At 43.8% G+C, this 19,264-nt stretch overlaps 1 protein-coding gene across 18 annotated transcripts in view; it reads left to right on the top strand.

Moving 5' to 3' along the window:
* Positions 1 to 7,911, top strand: part of LOC131196433 (hornerin-like) — a 114,380-nt gene extending 106,469 nt beyond the window's left edge. For 3 of the 18 annotated variants that reach the window (XM_058179261.1, XM_058179263.1, XM_058179258.1), the window contains 5 exons: positions 634 to 678; positions 775 to 1,113; positions 2,974 to 3,036; positions 4,055 to 4,084; positions 6,445 to 7,908. In XM_058179261.1, the coding sequence (XP_058035244.1) occupies positions 634 to 678; positions 775 to 1,113; positions 2,974 to 3,036; positions 4,055 to 4,084; positions 6,445 to 6,543 (576 nt within the window). In that variant the 3' untranslated portion in view covers positions 6,544 to 7,908. Of the gene's footprint in view, positions 1 to 633; positions 679 to 774; positions 1,114 to 2,973; positions 3,037 to 4,054; positions 4,085 to 6,444 lie in introns of all 18 variants that reach the window. The other 15 variants (XM_058179256.1, XM_058179254.1, XM_058179250.1 and 12 more) reach the window with 9 other exon arrangements.
* The last annotated feature ends 11,353 nt before the right edge of the window (positions 7,912 to 19,264 follow it).

The raw sequence follows: 19,264 nt of genomic DNA, 5'->3' as shown, positions 1-19,264 counted from the left end.
AGTTGTCCAAAGTGATCAATATCAGGAGTCGATTAGACAATCCAAGAGACCAATAAATGTCTGGAGGTCCATATATCGTTGATAAATGATGGAAGGTCAGTTAGGATCAATTAATATTTTGGGAGCTCTGTGGAGCTCCATGCAAATCTCTAATTCTGGAGATGAAGTAGCTCAGAGTTGGATAGCGCCATCAGCAAGAGAAGTCTAGAATTGTTTCTATTATTATGACTTGTTGCATCATCAACCAGATGTTTAGACTGGATTTGGCATTTTAATCCACTTATCAAGTTCTTCCCTAGGATCTGGGAGAGGCACACATTGTTGTTTGACAGTGTGACAGTAACATTGCAGGATGCAAGCTGTTTCAAGTAAAGATGCTTTTTGCAATTGACTGATGATTTTGTCAATGCTGGTAGTGTTCAAGTGGTGCTCCAGATGTTTTGGGATTGTACACAATATGCCTATTACTATTGGAACTATCTTTGCTTTCTTTTGGCACAGTAATTTATAAACTAGAAATGTTTCTAGTCTAATATATCAGGTGTTCATCTAGATATATTAATAAATGAAACTTTCTTAGGGATTTTTCTTTTTGATCAGGTTTAAAAATGCAGATGAATTTTTCTTTAATAGGATTCCTCTTATCGTGGACAAAGCAGCCAATATGGTGATGAACAAGTAAGGAATATTTTTCTATAGAAATGATGATTTGACATGAATTGACTTGGCAATGAGAATGAGCATGAAATAAAAACCCTGACTTCTATTGTACAGGGTTCCCAATCAGCTAGTGACCAATATGGTCACGGAAAAGGAAGCTTGAATGGGGGCACCAGCCAATATGTTGAACATGGTGGCAGTAGCCAATATAATGGACAAGGAAGCCAGCAGGGTGGCCATAGCCAATATAGTGGTGGACAAGGAAGCTCATATAGCAGCAACAGTCAATATGGTGGCGGACAAGGAAGCCAATATGGTGGTGGACAAGGAAACTCATATGGTGGCAGTAGCCAGGATGGTGAACAAGGAAGCCAGTATGGAGCTGGACAAGATGTCTCATATAGCAGCATCAGCCAATATGATGGACAAGGAAGCCAGTATGATGGTGGACAAGTAAGTCTAGATGGTGGTGGAGAAGGAAGTCAATATGTTAATGGACAAGAAAGCTCATATGGTGCCAGTAAACAACAAGGAAGCCAATATGGTGGTGGACAAGGAATCTCATATAGCAGCATCAGCCAATATCATGGACAAGGAAGCCAGTATGATGGTGGACAAGGAAGTCAGTATGGTGCGAGCATCCAATATGGTAGTGGAGGAGGAAGCAAATATAGTGGACAAGTAAGGAGAATATTTTTAGGAGGATTTTATATTTTATGGCAATGTCAGCCTTTGATCACAGAATAAAATTAAGAAAGATAATACACATAAGTAAGTCCTGCAAAGAGAGACTGAATTGAGAATGCTTAGGTTTGAGAAAAGAAGGCTGAGGAAGGATATGAGAGGACATGTCAAATATTTGACAAAGCTGTGTACCTTGTTTCATTGTTCTGAGTGCAGAATAATGGATTTCAGTTACAGAACCAAGATGTGATTAAATAAAGTTCCTAACAGTAAGAGGAATACAGTAACAGAACACATTAATTCTGAGCGTTGCAGAAAGGTGTGGTGGGTTGTTCTTCACTGCGTGTGTTTAGGCAACACAACATAAGAGACTCAGTGAGGTCAACATCAGTGAAAGTCAGTATGATACAATCACTAAGAACTAGAGACAGGAACACCCAAATTCAAGTCTACCCTTAGCTTTGGAAATATATTGGGTGACTTTCTGCCAATTATACACTTTTAGGCAAACCCCTGAAATTTGTTAATGTGGGAAATAATGGAAGTGTGATATTGACAGGTTTAAGGCGATTTAAAGGTGCGATATGAGCCTGATAAATAAATAATGGCAATGATTCTTTTTTTGTGGATTGGCCGTTGTTTTAATAATGCATTTCCTACTTAGAGGGTATCACTGCCAAAACAGTGAAGTCTTACTTTAAATGACTATTTGAGAAGAAGCAGTATACATTATATACAAATGTGCATTAAATAAGAAAGACTACTTTCTGGGAATTGCCTGGCATGATGTTTTATGATGATCAGAAGTGCTTTATAGGTATAAACCACCCTTTCTGAGCCATCATAATTTTAAATGACAGGTCATAAATTGAGGACTATCTATAGCAGGGGTATCAAATTCGATTTCATTGAGGGCTGCATCAGGCATGTGTTTGACCTTGGGCAGGGTGAGTGTGGCCAGAGTGCGCATGGCCAGCTCAATGTCACTTGTGTTGGTGCCTCTGGTGGCCTGAGCGCTCGGCCAGAGAAAATGGGCTCCCGAGCTCCGTTTTCGGCTGCGACGGCCTCCTGCAACCCTCTGCCAGGGAAAATGGAGCTCCCGAGCTCTGTTTTCACTGGCAGAGGCATTGTGGGCTGGTCCTTTGCTGTTTCCAGGGCAGCTCCGCGGGCCAGATCTAAGCACCCCACGGGCTGAGGGCGGCCCCCGGGCCTTGAGTTTGACATCCCTGATCTATAGCTATGATGACATTTTTTTCCTTGGTATGGATCAGGAAATACTATATTATGGCTGCAAGGAGAGAGAAAACCTACAGTGAAGAATAGATGTGGGTTCATAAGATTAACTCCCTTCTCCAGTGTTCTAGTCTCAGTTCAAAACAAGAGGGACAAATTAATCATTTTTTAGAAAAAAGTAAACAACAGGAAGAGCTTCTGTTCAATGACATGTCTAGCTGGGCCTCAATTTCCCTTTACATAGAATTAGATCACAATCTTTTCCAATCAGGTTATAAGTCATATGGAAGTACTCAACATAAAGGTAGTCAGGTAATTTTTCTCTCAAGCATTAGCACATATTTATAGAACGTTGAAATTATTTTCATTTTCTAATTGCCTTTTTTGCCTTCACAGGGTTCCCAGCATGGAAGTACTCAGTTTGCTGGTAATGGAAGAGGCAAGCAACAGAGTGGACAAGTAAGGACTACTCAAATAAATGTATTTGGGCTACATTAGTTAATTGATTATTTCCTCTATTATCAGTATAGCCTGTAATGTCCTTACAGTTAAGAAAGAAAATAGGTTGTTCTGATACTGTTGTATTTGTTATACCTTAGGGAGAATGTGGACACTGATTTTGAGCCTATTCAAATTTACAATCCTGGTTTTGGTATTAAGTTCAATTGAATTTTGAGGAATCCAATATAGTTTTGTGCTGTAATAATGTATGTTTGATCACATACATTCAGAATGACTATTCAGTATCTTTCCCACAAGCATTTTGGAATATAAAGATTGGGTTGCTTATTTCTATAGGGTTTCTTTTATTCAGAAGGCAAATGATAACTCAGCTTTCTCAATGATTAATTTTAGTATTGGTTTAGACATTAATAGTAAAAAAAAAAAGTATATGAAAATATATATGAGCCACCAGATCCAATTCAAACTGAAAGTATCAAACTTCTAAATATTGGTATGTATTATTACCAACCAGAGCTCTTGCATTGAATTATTTGTTCTAAAGCCAATGTATAATCTTAGGCTAAGGTGCATTGCCAATTACAAGTTCTACTGAATTCAGTAGGATTTCTGTCCCAGTTAAATATATTTAGGATTACTGATTACAGGAGCTGGTCTTATTGGACTGGGTGGGTCTACTGCCCAATATACTGTAATAGATTTCAGTACAAATCTCTATTCCTTATCTCTTACTTCAACGACATTAAATAAATGAGCTTGTTGCAGTTTGGTATTACCTAACTAGATGTCCTGTCATTAATATAGAAATGTTGGCACATTCTTTCTCCAAAGAAACTAAGTCACATTTCAGAATTCTGAGAAAAAATATAAAAATACTGAAGACCAGGAATTCTGGTCTTTGTTTGCTAATGCAAGGTCTCCCTACAGCAAGGTCTTCAAAGCTACATAAGGCCTTGCATGAGTGCTCCAACATTGAGCTGCTGATGTAATCAATTAGTATCTGTTTTATCCTCAGGGTTTTCAGAGCCATCAGTCTCATAACTCTGTAAGTATTGTACCCGGAAAATCTTTCCTACTTCCATTTATTAAGGGCCTGTCCATGTAGCCCTGTTGATAATATTTCTTCATGTCTTCAGTGAAGGAATGATCTGCCACAGCTCCTGCTGCATTGAAGAACACCAGCAGTGCTCTTCAAAAGGAGGGAGGAAGGAACTGGGGGGGAGGCACAGAGACCAGACATGGGAGTCCTTAAGAGTTCATACTCTTAAAACCCGAATCACTACTACTGCTGCTGCTACTGCTCCGCCAAAGCACGTGTGACCTTTCTAATTGAACACTAATTAGATATTGCTTCCAATTACAGCGGTGAATGAGTCGCTAAATCAACTCTCTTTCATTGGCCTCTTGTAGACTCTGCTTCCATCTGCTCTCAGCAGCTCTCTAGCGAGGATATTGATCTCATGTAAAGTCATATAAAGTCTTCAGGGAGATCACTAATTCCTGACTGCATCAATCAATCCCCATCAATAATAGCCGGATAAGTTTTTGTTTTGATCTCATGTAAAGTCTTCTGGGAGGTCAATAATCCCGGATTGCATCAATCAATGCCCATCAATAATTGCCAGATAAGTTTTTGTCCAGGAGGACAAAAGAAGGAATAGCCATGGAGGCGTAGAGCCCTGTGACTGGAATAAAAGGGGAATTCTGCAGTGGGCAAAGTGGAACCCAGCAGGTTGCTTACCTTCTCAAGCTTCCTCTTCATTTGACACAGAATGCTTGCCTAAGAGGCTTTCTTCCGTTTTTCCAAAAAAAGCACCACTTTCCAGTGTGGATCAGCTTGATCCAACTATAGGATCAGGAATGGCACTGAGATGGAATGGCAACTCTGGAATGGTGCTGAGATGGAAGCTGTATTGTGGATACATGTCTTCATCATTTGTGAGCCATCTCAGAGCCAGAGCATGGCGTTTATATGAATGATGGCTAAATGACTATTTCTCTATGTCACACTTTAAATTTAGCCATTCAAAGTTACAATGGCCCTGGAAAAAAAATGGTCTTTGCGCTTAGGATTGTGGCAGAATCCCCATAGTCACAGGATCAAACTTCAGGTGTTGGGCAAATGGTATTTATTTACAACAGCCACAGCATCCCAGGGCTACATAATCACCATTTGCAACCTTCCTAAGGCATTTCCAACATGCAAAATCAATGGCAGAAAGCAGATTTGATTAATGACTATGGCAACAACAAAAAATATTGGGTGTGACTCACTTCTAACAATGGAAATTCCTGTCTCAAAAGTGGTTGTAAATCGATGACTATCTGTAGCATGATCATGTAGATTAGAATGTACATGTATTTGGTGTAAAAGCATTCTCCCATATCTAACTGCACTTTGAATTAATGTGCTTGAAGACTAAGGCAGTGAATGAGTATTTTTTATATATATAAATCCAAGGAGCCTTCATGTATAATATCAGAATGGAGGAAGTGTAATTAAAGACAAGGGTACAGGAAAGAAAAATCCAGCCTCCTCAATTCCTCACCATTGTTCGTCCATTGCTACATTCCCATATTGCAGTCAACTCATTATAGTAGCCACATTTTTTAGACAGTTTCTCAAGCAGCCACATCAGTTTTTCGAGTTCACACAGAAGCCTGAAATAAGATGTATGTATGTAAAGGGGTGTTCTACTTGACTTCCACATTTTACAAGATATCTCTATATCATTTTTGAAAAAGGTATAGCTGTCATATTCTCAGTATGCCAATATCTACGAATTATTCCAAATTCTGTATTTATGGATAGAGCAAATCCTTTTGTGGGTGTTCCAATCAATGAAGACTGGGTTTAGGCTGTGGACAAAGGTGTAAAAAGAAAAAAGAAAAAAAATAGAAAAAAAAGAAGCTTCTAATTTCCTTTGCAGCAAATTCAAGTATAATTACGCAACTATGTCTTACTCTACAGTTACAAAAAAACCTCCCTTTTTCTATTGTCTAATATTTTCTAATCCTCAAAATCACAATTCAAAAGTTCATTTTTTAATGCGAAAAATCTATAAGCAATAAATGTAGATGTTGTCTTTTCGCTAATCAAAGATGTCAATTTAGCCAGCTGTGCAAGTTCTATCATCTTCACCAAGTTTTCCTCCGTGTGGGTAATGCCAAATCATTCCAGTTTGCTGCAATTGTCATATACAAAAACAAAGTTCCATGACTTTTTTCCCAGAGATTTATCTGTTAGTCCCAAAAGGAAAGTCTCTAGGCCAGAGATTTTTCTTGGAGAGCTGGGTTCAGGCTATGGAGAGGAATATAAAAAATAACAAGTTTCATAAAAAGTAGTAAAGGTTTGTACTTTGTTTTAGTCCTAGAATGTGATTTTATCTTTTTCCCTCTCTATAGAGTGCTGCTGGGAAGCAGTCCGTCTTAGGTCTGGTGCTGTTCAGCATTCTGAGTGCCTTTGCTGTCTTTTCTTCAACTGCATCTAAATGGATTATATGAACTTTTGAAATTTTATCAAGGAGGTGACACATTGGGGTCAGGTTTTTTTAGATTCATATATTCCTGTAGTCCCTGACCTCTACATACACAAGTACCATTAACAATATGCCTTGTTGCAAATTACTGCTTTATCTCCTTTTTATATATAGGCACTCCTCATTTGCTGACTATAATTAGGACTGGCAACTTAGTCATTAAGCAAAGCAGTTCCTAAGTGAAACCACAATTCTGCTATGATCTTACTTCAGCTTTCCTTTGCTTTACAAAACTACTATAACTGTGAATGGTTGCTAAATGAGGCAGTTGCTAAATGAGGATTACATGTATATTATGCTATTATCTTTGTTTTTTTAATGTACTATATTGTATTTCATTGCAAAAATGACATTTTGGTTATGAAATTAATTAATGGATCAACTGACTTTGATCAAAGGCTGCAGTTTACTTAAAACTGTTTGACATATTTGGAAATAACTACACTGAAAATTATGTAGATTGAGATAGTTCATTAGTCCCTACCATTGTACAATATAGTACTCACCCAAATTTTGGCAATACTGTACATTTTAATTATACAATACTGATTAAGATATCATAAATAATTTTTCTGAGTACATTCATGAGTAACTAGATTACAGATGAATTCTAAGATTTCGAAAGGTATACTCTTTCAGCATTATCTAGAAGTTTCTTCATCATAGAAAGAAAGAGAATTATAGGAATAATTTTGGAGGAATACTCTAAAAATCAGCTATTTTCTACTCTTAATAAATACATGAACCTAAATAGCAGGAATCTTCTGCAACTGTTTTCTTTGCTTCAGTCATGTTAATCAATATAAATTCAAGGCAACAATAACATCTATATACTATTAAAACTCTCATATTTGTAATCTTTAACGGAACAAAATGCTGCGCCATTTTAGGGCAAAACATTTTGAACCTCAAATAGTACCCCAAATAGACTAACTTGTCAAATGCATCCAAAATCTGGAACTCATGACGCCTGTGGAAATGAAATTTGGCAAAAGTTATAAACATTTCATGACATAAAATTATCATACATTTTATGATACAATACAAATTGTCATAAAAGATTTCCCATGGTGAGCTCCTGATGGTTGACTGTGCTATGCAACTCTGAATAGTTCCCTGAATTTTTTAAAAAAGTTCTCTAGTGAAGGCAATATAGTAGAAGTAATGCCATTATTAAAGGCATCGGGGAATTCAAAGTAATATCGCTGAAACGATAACCCAATGGGTCACAGACTGATTAGTTATAATATGGTCCATAGAGAGGTGTGTTGAAAAAAATCAAGATGGCTGGTGCAACCATACACTTGTGATGGTTGTTAAAATGGATTGTGGTTTCAATTTTGTGAGTCATAGCCATCAATACTTCTGCGCGTGCGCGTTATGGCGGCGTTTTGAATACTCACGGAGAGTGCGGCTGGTGAATCCTTGGGCCGTGATGCCTTCCCATCGCCTGCCTAGCTGCTGGTACTCCGGCCCGGCTTTGTCATCTTCTCGGCAGCCGGGAATGAGGTCTTTGGGCCTCATTGGACTCTCGGTTGCCGAGTACGGGGCCGGAGTATGCTAATAAACAGCGAACGGCAGCGAATGGCGGCCGCCATGTTGGGGGGGGCGCGAGAAGACACCCGGCGCGACTCAGCTGTTCTCCAGCCGTTCTGGCTGGGGAAGGACACCAACGAGGCTGAGCAGCGTCCCACCATGTAGGGGGGGGGCGCGAGAAGACGCCCGACGTGACTCAGCTGTTCTCCAGCCGTTCTGGCCGGGGAAGGACACCAACGAGGCTGAGCAGCGTCCCGCCATGTTGGGGGCGCGAGAAGACGCCCGACGTGACTCAGCTGTTCTCCAGCCGTTCTGGCCGGGGAAGGACACCAACGAGGCTGAGCAGCGTCCCGAACATTGTTTGGGGCGTCGTTAGCCACGACTGCCGGGTTTGGGGCGTCGCTAGCCACGACTGCCGGGATGGGACTTGTACGGCTTGGACATCCCCCCTCTCTTTTTTTCCCCTCCTTTTCCCTCCTTGGGGACCGGAACATCGTTTGCTCCCCATTGCTCCCCATTGCTGGTTTCTTGCCACAGCCTGCCATAATCACCGCAATTGCCATCTGCGGTCGATTTCTTTTTTCCTCAGTCGCTTCTCCATCTGGAACTGAGAGATGGCTTCCATAACTTCATCATTGGCTCTGTGGCTTGTTAGGGCCATAAATGGGCCCAGGACTAAGTGGGCCCAGGACTAAGACCATAAATGGGCCCAGGACTAAGACCATAATCGGCTGGCCTTAAGGAGGAGACATGGATGGCATGAGGGCATGGACGTCGTTATCTCAATTTGCGTACTGCACGGGGCTTTGTCCCGTAACGGTGCGCAGCCGGGAGAGTGTGGGAGACCTTTTCATTCTTGTGGTCCCACGGACTCCTACGGACTTGGACCCATATGGTTGGCCATCTTTTATGGGCCTTTGGTGATCTTTGTTTACGACGGATACATTTCTGAACGGCCTAGGATGGACACTTTTACCGCGACTATCTTGACTATCGCTCCATGAGATATACAAGAACTACTACGATTGCGAGGTTCCCCCGCCTCGCAAGAATGGCCCTCCAAGCTATCGAGGGCCTACCTCAACGAAGGGTCTTGGGACCCAGAGAGGTGGCACGCGAGCAAGAAGAACTTATGGGGTTTTTTAAATAGATTTTTTAATAAGGGGTTTTTAAGGGGAGGGAGGGATCTGACGGGTGGGGGTGAAAACCCGTCGGGGAGGGATCCAGCCCCTGTGCTAGTTCGCGGCACTTTGCTATCTTGTCCGAAGGCGGCGGGGGAGGGCGATGTTCCAGGTTCAGAGGGCTTTTCGATCTGTACGGTAAGTGGGAGGGGCAGATATGGCGGGGGGGGAGGCCGTATCGAGAGTTGGGAGCACGTGTTCGATGTCTAAATGCGATCGCGTGCTCCGGCCCCCCAGCCCCCACCCGTTCCTCAGGTGGCCATGATCCTCAGAGCTTGGACCTTCGGCTGATGTTGTGTAATGCCCGGTCCGTGGTTAACAAGGCCCCCCTGATCTGCGATCTTATTCAGGCGGGGTCCGCGGACCTTATGGGCATTACGGAGACCTGGTTGGGCCCAGAGGGGGGGGTTCCCCTCGTTGAGATGTGTCCTCCAGGTTTCCGAGCATTTCATCAGCCGAGGGCCCAAGGTAGGGGTGGGGGGGTGGCGGTTGTCATTAAGGAAGATCTAGAGCCGAGGGAGGCCACTGTTCCTCAGATTGCCGGCTGTGAATCCTCTATGTGCGGTGGGGCCATAGGAGCCAGTTGGGCTTGTTGGTGGCGTACCTGGCTCCTTGCTGCGTGACCACAGCCTGCCAGAGCTGTTGGAGGTGCTTGCCGCTGTGGCGGTTGAGACCCCAGACTTATAGTTATGGGGACTTCAACCTGCCGTCAGTTGGCTTGTCATCAACGGCAGCTCGGGAGTTTGAGGCTTCCATGACGGCCTTAGACCTGACTCGAGTAAATGATGGCCCCTCGCACATGGGGAGGCACGCTGGACTTGATTTATATCTCTGGTCAGTGGTTAAATGATCTGGTACTAGATGATTTAGTAACAGAACCAATGTCATGGTCCGATCATTTTCCTTCGCTTGACTTCCGAACCGCCATTCTCCATCGCAGGGAGACGGAACCTATACGTTGGTTCCGCCCCAGGCGCCTGATGGACCCTGAGAGGTTCCTGACGGAGCTTGGGCCTTTCCTGAGGATCTGGCCCACGGCACGACTGAGGAACTCGTCGCGCCTGGGAACAGGCCGCGGGGCCTTGGACCGTGTCGTGCCTTTGCGCCTCTGACCCGGCGAGGTCTCTGCCTGGCCCCTTGGTTCTCCGAGGGGCTGAGGGAGATGAAACGCCGCGAAGACGCCTAGAGAGCACTTGGAGGTCCAGTCGCCCGGTTGATCGGACACTAGTTAGGTCCTATACTAGGACCTACCTAGTGGCAATGGGGAGGCGTATCTCGCCTCCACCCTCATTGCGCCGGCAGATAACCGCCCGCCGCCCTGTTGGTGACCCGCCCTCCTTCATCAGGAGGTGCGGATGACCCTTGCAGGGACGTGCCGAGGAGTTTAGTGGTTATCTATACGATAAAATCGCTCAGCTCCGGGACGATCTGGACCGAATTTGGGATGATCCAAGCGGGGGAGAGGAGGCACGTCTTGTTGAGTCTGTTTGGGATCAGTTTGATCCTGTGGCTCCCGAGGACGTGGACAGGTTATTGGGGAGGCTCCATGCCACGACATGTTTACTGGACCCGTGCCCTTCCTGGCTGGTACTGGCTACTCAGGAAGTGACACGAGGCTGGCTCCAGAGGATTATCAATGCTTCTTTGTTGGAGGGAGTTTTCCCCGCCGCCTTGAAAGAGGCGGTGGTGAGACCCCTCCTCAAGAAGCCTTCTCTGGACCCAGCTATTTTAAGTAACTATCGTCCGATCTCCAATCTTCGCTTTGTTGCGAAGGTTGTAGAGAGTGCTGTGGCTCGACAGCTACCCCAGTACCTGGATGAAGATGTCTATCTGGACCCGTTCCAGTCCGGTTTCCGACCCGGATACAGCACAGAGACGGCTTTGGTCGCATTGGTGGATGATCTCTGGAGGGCCAGGGACAGGGGTTATTCCTCTGCTCTGGTCCTGTTAGACCTCTCAGCGGCTTTTGATACCATCGACCATGGTATCCTGCTGCGCCGGTTGGAGGATTGGGAGTGGGAGGCAGATATGGCGGGGAGGCCGACGAGAGTTGGGAGCACGTGTTCGATGTCTAAATGCGATCGCGTGCTCCGGCCCCCCAGCCCCCACCCGTTCCTCAGGTGGCCATGATCCTCAGAACTTGGACCTTCGGCTGATGTTGTGTAATGCCTGGTCCGTGGTTAACAAGGCTCCCCTGATCTGCGATCTTATTCAGGCGGGGTCCGCGGACCTTATGGGCATTACGGAGACCTGGTTGGGCCCAGAGGGGGGGGGTTCCCCTCGTTGGGATGTGTCCTCCAGGTTTCCGAGCATTTCATCAGCCGAGGGCCCAAGGTAGGGGTGGGGGGTGGCGGTTGTCATTAAGGAAGATCTAGAGCCGAGGGAGGCCACTGTTCCTCAGATTGCCGGCTGTGAATCCCTCTATGTGCGGTGGGGCCATAGGAGCCAGTTGGGCTTGTTGGTCGCGTACCTGGCTCCTTGCTGCGTGACCACAGCCCTGCCAGAGCTGTTGGAGGTGCTTGCCGCTGTGGCGGTTGAGACCCCCAGACTTATAGTTATGGGGGACTTCAACCTGCCGTCAGTTGGCTTGTCATCAACGGCAGCTCGGGAGTTTGAGGCTTCCATGACGGCCTTAGACCTGACTCGAGTAAATGATGGCCCTACGCACATGGGGGGAGGCACGCTGGACTTGATTTATATCTCTGGTCAGTGGTTAAATGATCTGGTACTAGATGATTTAGTAACAGAACCAATGTCATGGTCCGATCATTTTCTCCTTCGCCTTGACTTCCGAACCGCCATTCTCCATCGCAGGGAGACGGAACCTATACGTTGGTTCCGTCCCAGGCGCCTGATGGACCCTGAGAGGTTCCTGACGGAGCTTGGGCCTTTCCCTGAGGATCTGGCCCACGGCACGACTGAGGAACTCGTCGCGGCCTGGGAACAGGCGCGCGGGGCCTTGGACCGTGTCGTGCCTTTGCGGCCTCTGACCCGCGAGGTCTCGCCTGGCCCCTTGGTTCTCCGAGGGGCTGAGGAGATGAAACGCCGCGAAGACGCCTAGAGAGCACTTGGAGGTCCAGTCGCCCGGTTGATCGGACACTAGTTAGGTCCTATACTAGGACCTACCTAGTGGCAATGGGGAGGCGAGGCGATCACGCCCACCCTCATTGCGCCGGCAGATAACCGCCCGGCCGCCCTGTTTGGGTGACCCGCCTCCTTCATCAGGAGGTGCGGATGACCCTTGCAGGACGTGCCGAGGAGTTTAGTGGTTATCTATACGATAAAATCGCCAGCCCGGGACGATCTGGACCGAATTTGGGATGATCCAAGCGGGGAGAGGAGGCACGCCTTGTTGAGTCTGTTTGGGATCAGTTTGATCCTGTGGCCCCCGAGGACGTGGACAGGTTATTGGGGAGGCTCCATGCCACGACATGTTTACTGGACCCGTGCCCTTCCTGGCTGGTACTGGCTACTCAGGAAGTGACACGAGGCTGGCTCCAGAGGATTATCAATGCTTCTTTGTTGGAGGAGTTTTCCCGCCGCCTTGAAAGAGGCGGTGGTGAGACCCTCCTCAAGAAGCCTTCTCTGACCCAGCTATTTTAAGTAACTATCGTCCGATCTCCAATCTTCGCTTTGTTGCGAAGGTTGTAGAGAGTGCTGTGGCTCGACAGCTACCCCAGTACCTGGATGAAGATGTCTATCTGGACCTGCTCCAGTCCGGTTTCCGACCCGGATACAGCACAGAGACGGCTTTGGTCGCATTGGTGGATGATCCCTGGAGGGCCAGGGACAGGGGTTATTCCTCTGCTCTGGTCCTGTTAGACCTCTCAGCGGCTTTTGATACCATCGACCATGGTATCCTGCTGCGCCGGTTGGAGGATTGGGAGTGGGAGGCACCGATATCGGTGGTTCTCCTCCTATCTCTCCGACCGTCGCAGACGGTGTTGACGGGGGCAGAGGTCGACCGCGAGGGGCCTCACTTGTGGGGTCCCGCAGGGTCGATCCTCTCGCCTGCTGTTCAACATCTATATGAAGCCGCTGGGTGAGATCATCAGTGGCTTTGGGGTGAGATACCAGCAGTACGCTGACGACACCCAGCTGTATTTTTCCACCCCGGCCACCCCAATGAAGCTGTTGAAGTGCTGTCCCGGTGTTTGGAGGCCGACGGGTCTGGATGGGGAGAAACAGGCTCAAGCTTAATCCTCCAAGACGGAGTGGCTGTGGATGCCGGCATCCCGATTCAGCCAGCTGCAACCGCTGCTGGCTGTTGGGGCGAGTTATTGGCCCCAAAGGATAGGGTGCGCAACTTGGGTGTCCTCCTGGATGACCGGCTGTCGCTTGAAGATCATTTGACGGCCGTCTCCAGGAGGGCCTTCCACCAGGTTCGCCTGGTTCGCAGTTGCGCCTTCCTTGATCGGGATGCCTTATGCACGGTCACTCATGCGCCTGCTACCTCTCGCTTGGATTATTGTAATGCTCTCTACATGGGGCTCCCTTGAAGTGCGTCCGAGGCTTCAGTTAGTCCAGAACGCAGCTGCTGGTGATAGAGGAGCTGCACGCAGCTCCCATGTAACACCTCTCCTGCGCAGGCTGCACTGGCTACCTGTGGCCTCGGTGCACTTTAAGGTGTTAGTCACGACCTTTAAGGCGCCCATGGCTTAGGACCTGGGTACTTACGGGACCGCCTACTGCTACCACATGCCTCCCACCGACCCGCACGCTCTCACAGAGAGGACTCTCAGGGTGCCATCCGCCAAACAATGTCGGCTGGTGGCCCCCAGGGGACGGGCCTTCTCTGTGGGGGCCCCCACACTCTGGAACGAACTCCCCCCGGGCTTACGCCAGATATCTGACCTTCGGACATTCCGTCGCGAACTGAAAACATATCTCTTTATTCGCGCGGGGCTGGCTTGAATGAAATTTTAAACTTAAATTTTTAGCAATTTTAATGGGGTTATTGGTTTTATGGTAAATTTCTTAAATGTTTCAGGCTCATTTAATAAGTTTTTAACTGATTTTAATTTTGTATATTGTATATTGTTCTTTGTTGGTTTTATTCTGCCTGTACACCGCCCTGAGTCCTTCGGGAGAAGGGCGGTATAAAAATCAAATAAATAAAATAAATAAAAAATAAATAAAATCATCTTGATTCTCCCCCCCCATACTATTTATTTGGATCTTTCTTGCCCAATCAACCCTTTGAAAGCAAACAAAAATAATAAAGTCACATCTGTTTTGTTGCAACATCATGGAAGAAATTCTTTGAGTAATGTAAAAGTGAGTTCTTCATGTAATATTCACCCTATTTCAAGAGGCTGTTTGGGATCTCGTATTCTAAAGATCTTGGGTTCAGATAATTTGAAAAAAAAAATTTTTAATCCATTATTCCCTCGCTCACATGCTCCTTGGGATCATCGGAGAACATTTGCTAAATTTGCCATGGGCTCATCTTCTGATGGCTCAGAGCTAAACTTCTCTGTAGATAACTCCAGTCCCATGGGATCCCTTCCCTGCTAAACTGGCAGATCTAAGGTTTTTGCTGGCGTTTTCAAAGGCCTTACAAGCATGGTTTTAAGGTAAAATTAATTATTTTTAATCATTTCAAATATCCCAGTCTTTGATGTTTGTATTCTTTTGTAAGCTGCCAAGAGATCTTGGTAGTCAACAATATAAAGAGCTTAATAGAATTTACCTTGATGAACGTATCTTTTCTTTTATGTACACTGAGAGCATATGCACCAAGACAAATTCCTTGTGTGTCCAATCACACTTGGCCAATAAAATTCTATTCTATTCTATTCTATTCTATTCTATTCTATTCTATTCTATTCTATTCTATTCTATTCTATTCTAAAGAGTTTAATAAATAAGTAAATGAACCCAAGATACATTCTTTAAGAGGCTTTCAAGTAAGGAAACGGGAAGTCCAATTCTAAAAAAAAACCAATTTTTTTTAAAAAAATATTTTTTATAAAAGTAATACCATTCTTTCCACTATCCTGTACCTTTGTTATCAGAATTTTTAAGCTGGAAGATGTAAGAATAACAATACATATTGACAGCAGTTTAAGAACAATATATAGCCTACTTGCATAGGCTCTGTAAGAGTATATTTCCAAAGAGAAATAATATACAGATGCCAAATGCAATTATGATAATCGAAATTAAATAACTTGTGTTGCCTTTTACATAAACCCAATAATATAGTTTTCTCAATAGCTCTGTATGCTTGTATTTGAATAAGGCTATTTTATAGGGATAAACCATGAAACAGATTTTATAGGGATGATAATTTGTGAATGATCTAAGTGTGGTTAGATGAGAAGGGATAGGATGGGATGGGATGGGATGGGCTGCAATCCCTCTTGTTTTCAAGCAAGTTTGTCATGCTATTTCTGTCCAGATGGCCATAATTAAGCTTCAGCTAACCATCTTAAAACTTCCCCCCTCCCTACTTTAAGCATTGACTGTTAGACTGTAGAACCATAACAGAGTATTTTATAATGTCAGTGTTATTCACACCACACAGACCCTGAGTCAAAAGAGTAAATTGCTAAACAACTCCTAAATTTTTAATGTATAAACAGGAATTGTCAGGGCATTTTAAAAGTATAATTTCGAAGATTCAGTCTACAAAATGACATAAAAGCTCAGTGGATGTTTAGCATTCAAATCCTAACTGTATTTAGAAACAACTGACATGCAGGAATGTCGTCCTCCTCCTCCTCCTTTTCTTCATCCCACCTTTATAACATGCTAATGCTTCTGCCTCCTATTTATATATGTGCATCAAAGGGTCAAAGGTGCTAAGCAAGTTTACATATATAAAAACTGTCATTGCATGTTTGTGAATATATTTTGGGCATTTGAAATAATAAAGCATAACGTCAATAGTACTTGTGTGGATTATTGTCTAATGTTTTACTCAAAAAACAAGAAGTCTGAAAACAGGTTTGTTCAACATAGTTTCATATTGTCAAACTAGTTTTTCTTGTTCCCCACTTTAAACAATTGCTTGAGACATAGGGTGGGTCATTTTTCTCTTTTTCCTGGATTGCAGTGTTTTTAAATGAAATCTATTTTCTCTTCCTGCAACGAAGGTGGCATTGTAGACTATTTTCTTGTAGAAAACATCAAACTAATATGCTACCAAAGGAGACCCATGATAAAACCACAGAATTTACACATCATACAAAAATTCGTATCAGTAGCAATTCTGAAATTTCCCTTAGCTAATTAGATGTAAAAGTTTCAAAATGTGTTTTCGGGTTAATAATTTAATGTGCAGTAAAGCCCCATACCTTCACAAATATCTGAGTAACATGACACGAGTAATGTGATGCTCATGTAAAATATAATGCCAAGGAAATCAGATAAATCTTAGGAGTTGGAAAGGACCATTCAGACTACTGAATCCAGCTTCTCAACCAGTGCAAATGAAAGCATCCCAGAGAAATGGCTGCTAAGCCCAATCCATCAGACAATTTATTTTGTGTCTGGGTTTCCCTGGCAAACACTTCTCAGAAGGGCTTTTCCCCTAACTTTGAAACACCATTTGTCTTCCTGTAACTTGCATTAATATTTCTTCAGAATGAGAACAGGAGTTGATCTTCTTTACATAATATTCTTTTTGGTATTTGAAGAGGGCTGTCATATTCCTCTCATCCATCTACTCTCAAAGCTAAATATACGCAGCGCCTTCAATATTTTTTTATAGGTCTTAAAATTAAATCTATGAAACTAAGAACTTGAGTTTCTTAGAGAAAGAAGAAACTATGAAACGTTATCATTGCCCTTCCAATCTGCTTCAATTTCTTGAAATCCTTTTAAAGGTATGGTACTCAGAAACTGATTCATTCCTTGGGGTTGGGCGCATGAGAAGTGATTGTTGTTTGATAGAAAGATCAATTCCCATGATTTGGAAATTATACTTTTGTTGATGCAGTTTAAACTGCATTCCCTTTTCTACAAGTCAGAGCACATGATGTCTCATATTCACCTCTTATTCCAATATATTTTTCACATTTCATGGGCACTCCAAGTATCCCACATTCCAAAAACTTTGGATCTGATGTATGCTTCCAAAGTGAAGAACTTTGTATTTCTCTGTTAAATAAATCTCATTCCATGTTCTACAACCCATCAAGACTGTTTTGAAATGCATTTGTTTTCTAGGACATTAGCTATTTTCTCAATTTTGTGTCATCCATAAACCAGATGACTATTCCCTCCCCTCTCTGGGAAGTGAAATGAGGAAATTAAGTCATCAACCACTCTGTGATAAGAAATGGATCTCTGATGCCATAAGAACTGGCAAGAAAAAAAACACCTTTTCTCTTCCTACTTCTCCTGCCATCCAGGGGTTGACAAGAGAAATGGCATTCGGCACAATGGCAGAGACTTGACACTTCTACTTCAACCCTAACCCTAACCTTAGCTAAAGGAAGGGCATGCTTACAGCATCCTCAGCAACAGAAAAAAACCCTGCACCTCAATGTACCTCACAGCAGTTATACTATTTAATGGAACTTTTCCTTACAGAAACTGAAAAACTGACAATCTGAAGCGGAGTAAGAAAAGACAGGCAGAGCTTCCTTTCTAGGTCAAGGAAAGGTTGAATGACCTGTAAGATGACACCAATGACTAATTCAGGTTACCAACAATTACAGCTTTAGAAAATTATTTCCTGATTAATCCCGATAGGATTGTGCCACTAGCTGTAATTCAACTGAACATGTTCAATAAGAAAAAGCAACGTTAAGTTGACAACCTACTAATATTTCTAAGCGAGAACAGATAGTTTTAGATAAAAGAGATTTGCCATTCAAAAATTCTCACTCTAAATCTCCCAATCTTTCCTAATTGCTTATTTGTACCCTATGACTATTATTAAGTGTTGTACCTTAGAATTCTTTTTTTTTAATTGAAAAAGTTTTACAACAATTAAATTTTTCCCTTCCCCTCCCCCTTCTTCCCCCCTCCCTCCAAAACCCCCCCCTCAACTTCCCGGAGCAAACACAAGGTATAGTTCAATAAACGAAGTCATACATTAAATTTTTAAAATCTAACACAATTATAATCCTTCTCTCTCACATAACCTGACTTCTTCCATTAAAATCAAAAACAACGTCCTTCATTCAAAGGCAATCTGAAATTTCTTAATCTGATATCTATTTTGAATATAATCAATCCAATTCTTCCATTCATTTAGATATTTTTCTTGAGTACTGTCTTTCAAGAAGGCTGAGATTTTAGCCATCTCAGCCAAATTGGAAACTTTCAATATCCATTCTTCTATTGTGGGTAATTCTTTTTTCTTCCATTGTACCTTAGAATTCTTGATGAATGTATCGTTTCTTTTATGTACACTGAGAGCATATGCACCAAGACAAATTCCTTGTGTGTCCAATCACACTTGGCCAATAAAGAATTCTATTCTATTCTATTCTATTCTATTCTATTCTCCCAAGTTTCCCCTAAGGTAACAAAAACAAAAGCAGGACTTAAGGAAGACTTCTTTCTTTATATAAATTCATTTGCCATTTTGTGAAAATGTGCATAATGCACGTGTAAGTTGACAATGGCCCTGCAGGAACAGGTTAAGAAACAGTTAGTGAGCATCTTAAGAGGGGTGTGTGTGTGTGTGTGTGTGTGTGTGTGCGTGTGAAATACAGTACAGGCTCCCACAGACAGGAATGTATTTTAACAATTGGCAAATAGAGACAGAAAGAGAGAGAGAAAGAAAGAGAAGGGTGGGGGGGAGAGCGAGAGAGTGTATCAATCGTAGAGCCAATCTTTTCGGATGTTGCCGTTCCCTTTTCTGCCAGCCCCATCGGCCTCTACTCTTCCAGGACGCCCCCACTGCTGCCTTCTCCCGCTACGGAGCGTCTTTCCCTGCGCCTCCTAGGAGACTGGCAACGCGGGGGGGGGGGGGGAAAGCCGCGGGCCTGGGAACCGAGCGGGCGGAGC

The sequence above is a fragment of the Ahaetulla prasina genome, chromosome 3, assembly GCF_028640845.1.
Source record: "Ahaetulla prasina isolate Xishuangbanna chromosome 3, ASM2864084v1, whole genome shotgun sequence".
In the NCBI taxonomy this organism is placed as follows: Eukaryota; Metazoa; Chordata; class Lepidosauria; order Squamata; family Colubridae; genus Ahaetulla; species Ahaetulla prasina.
This window is presented reverse-complemented; position numbering and strand designations above follow the sequence as displayed.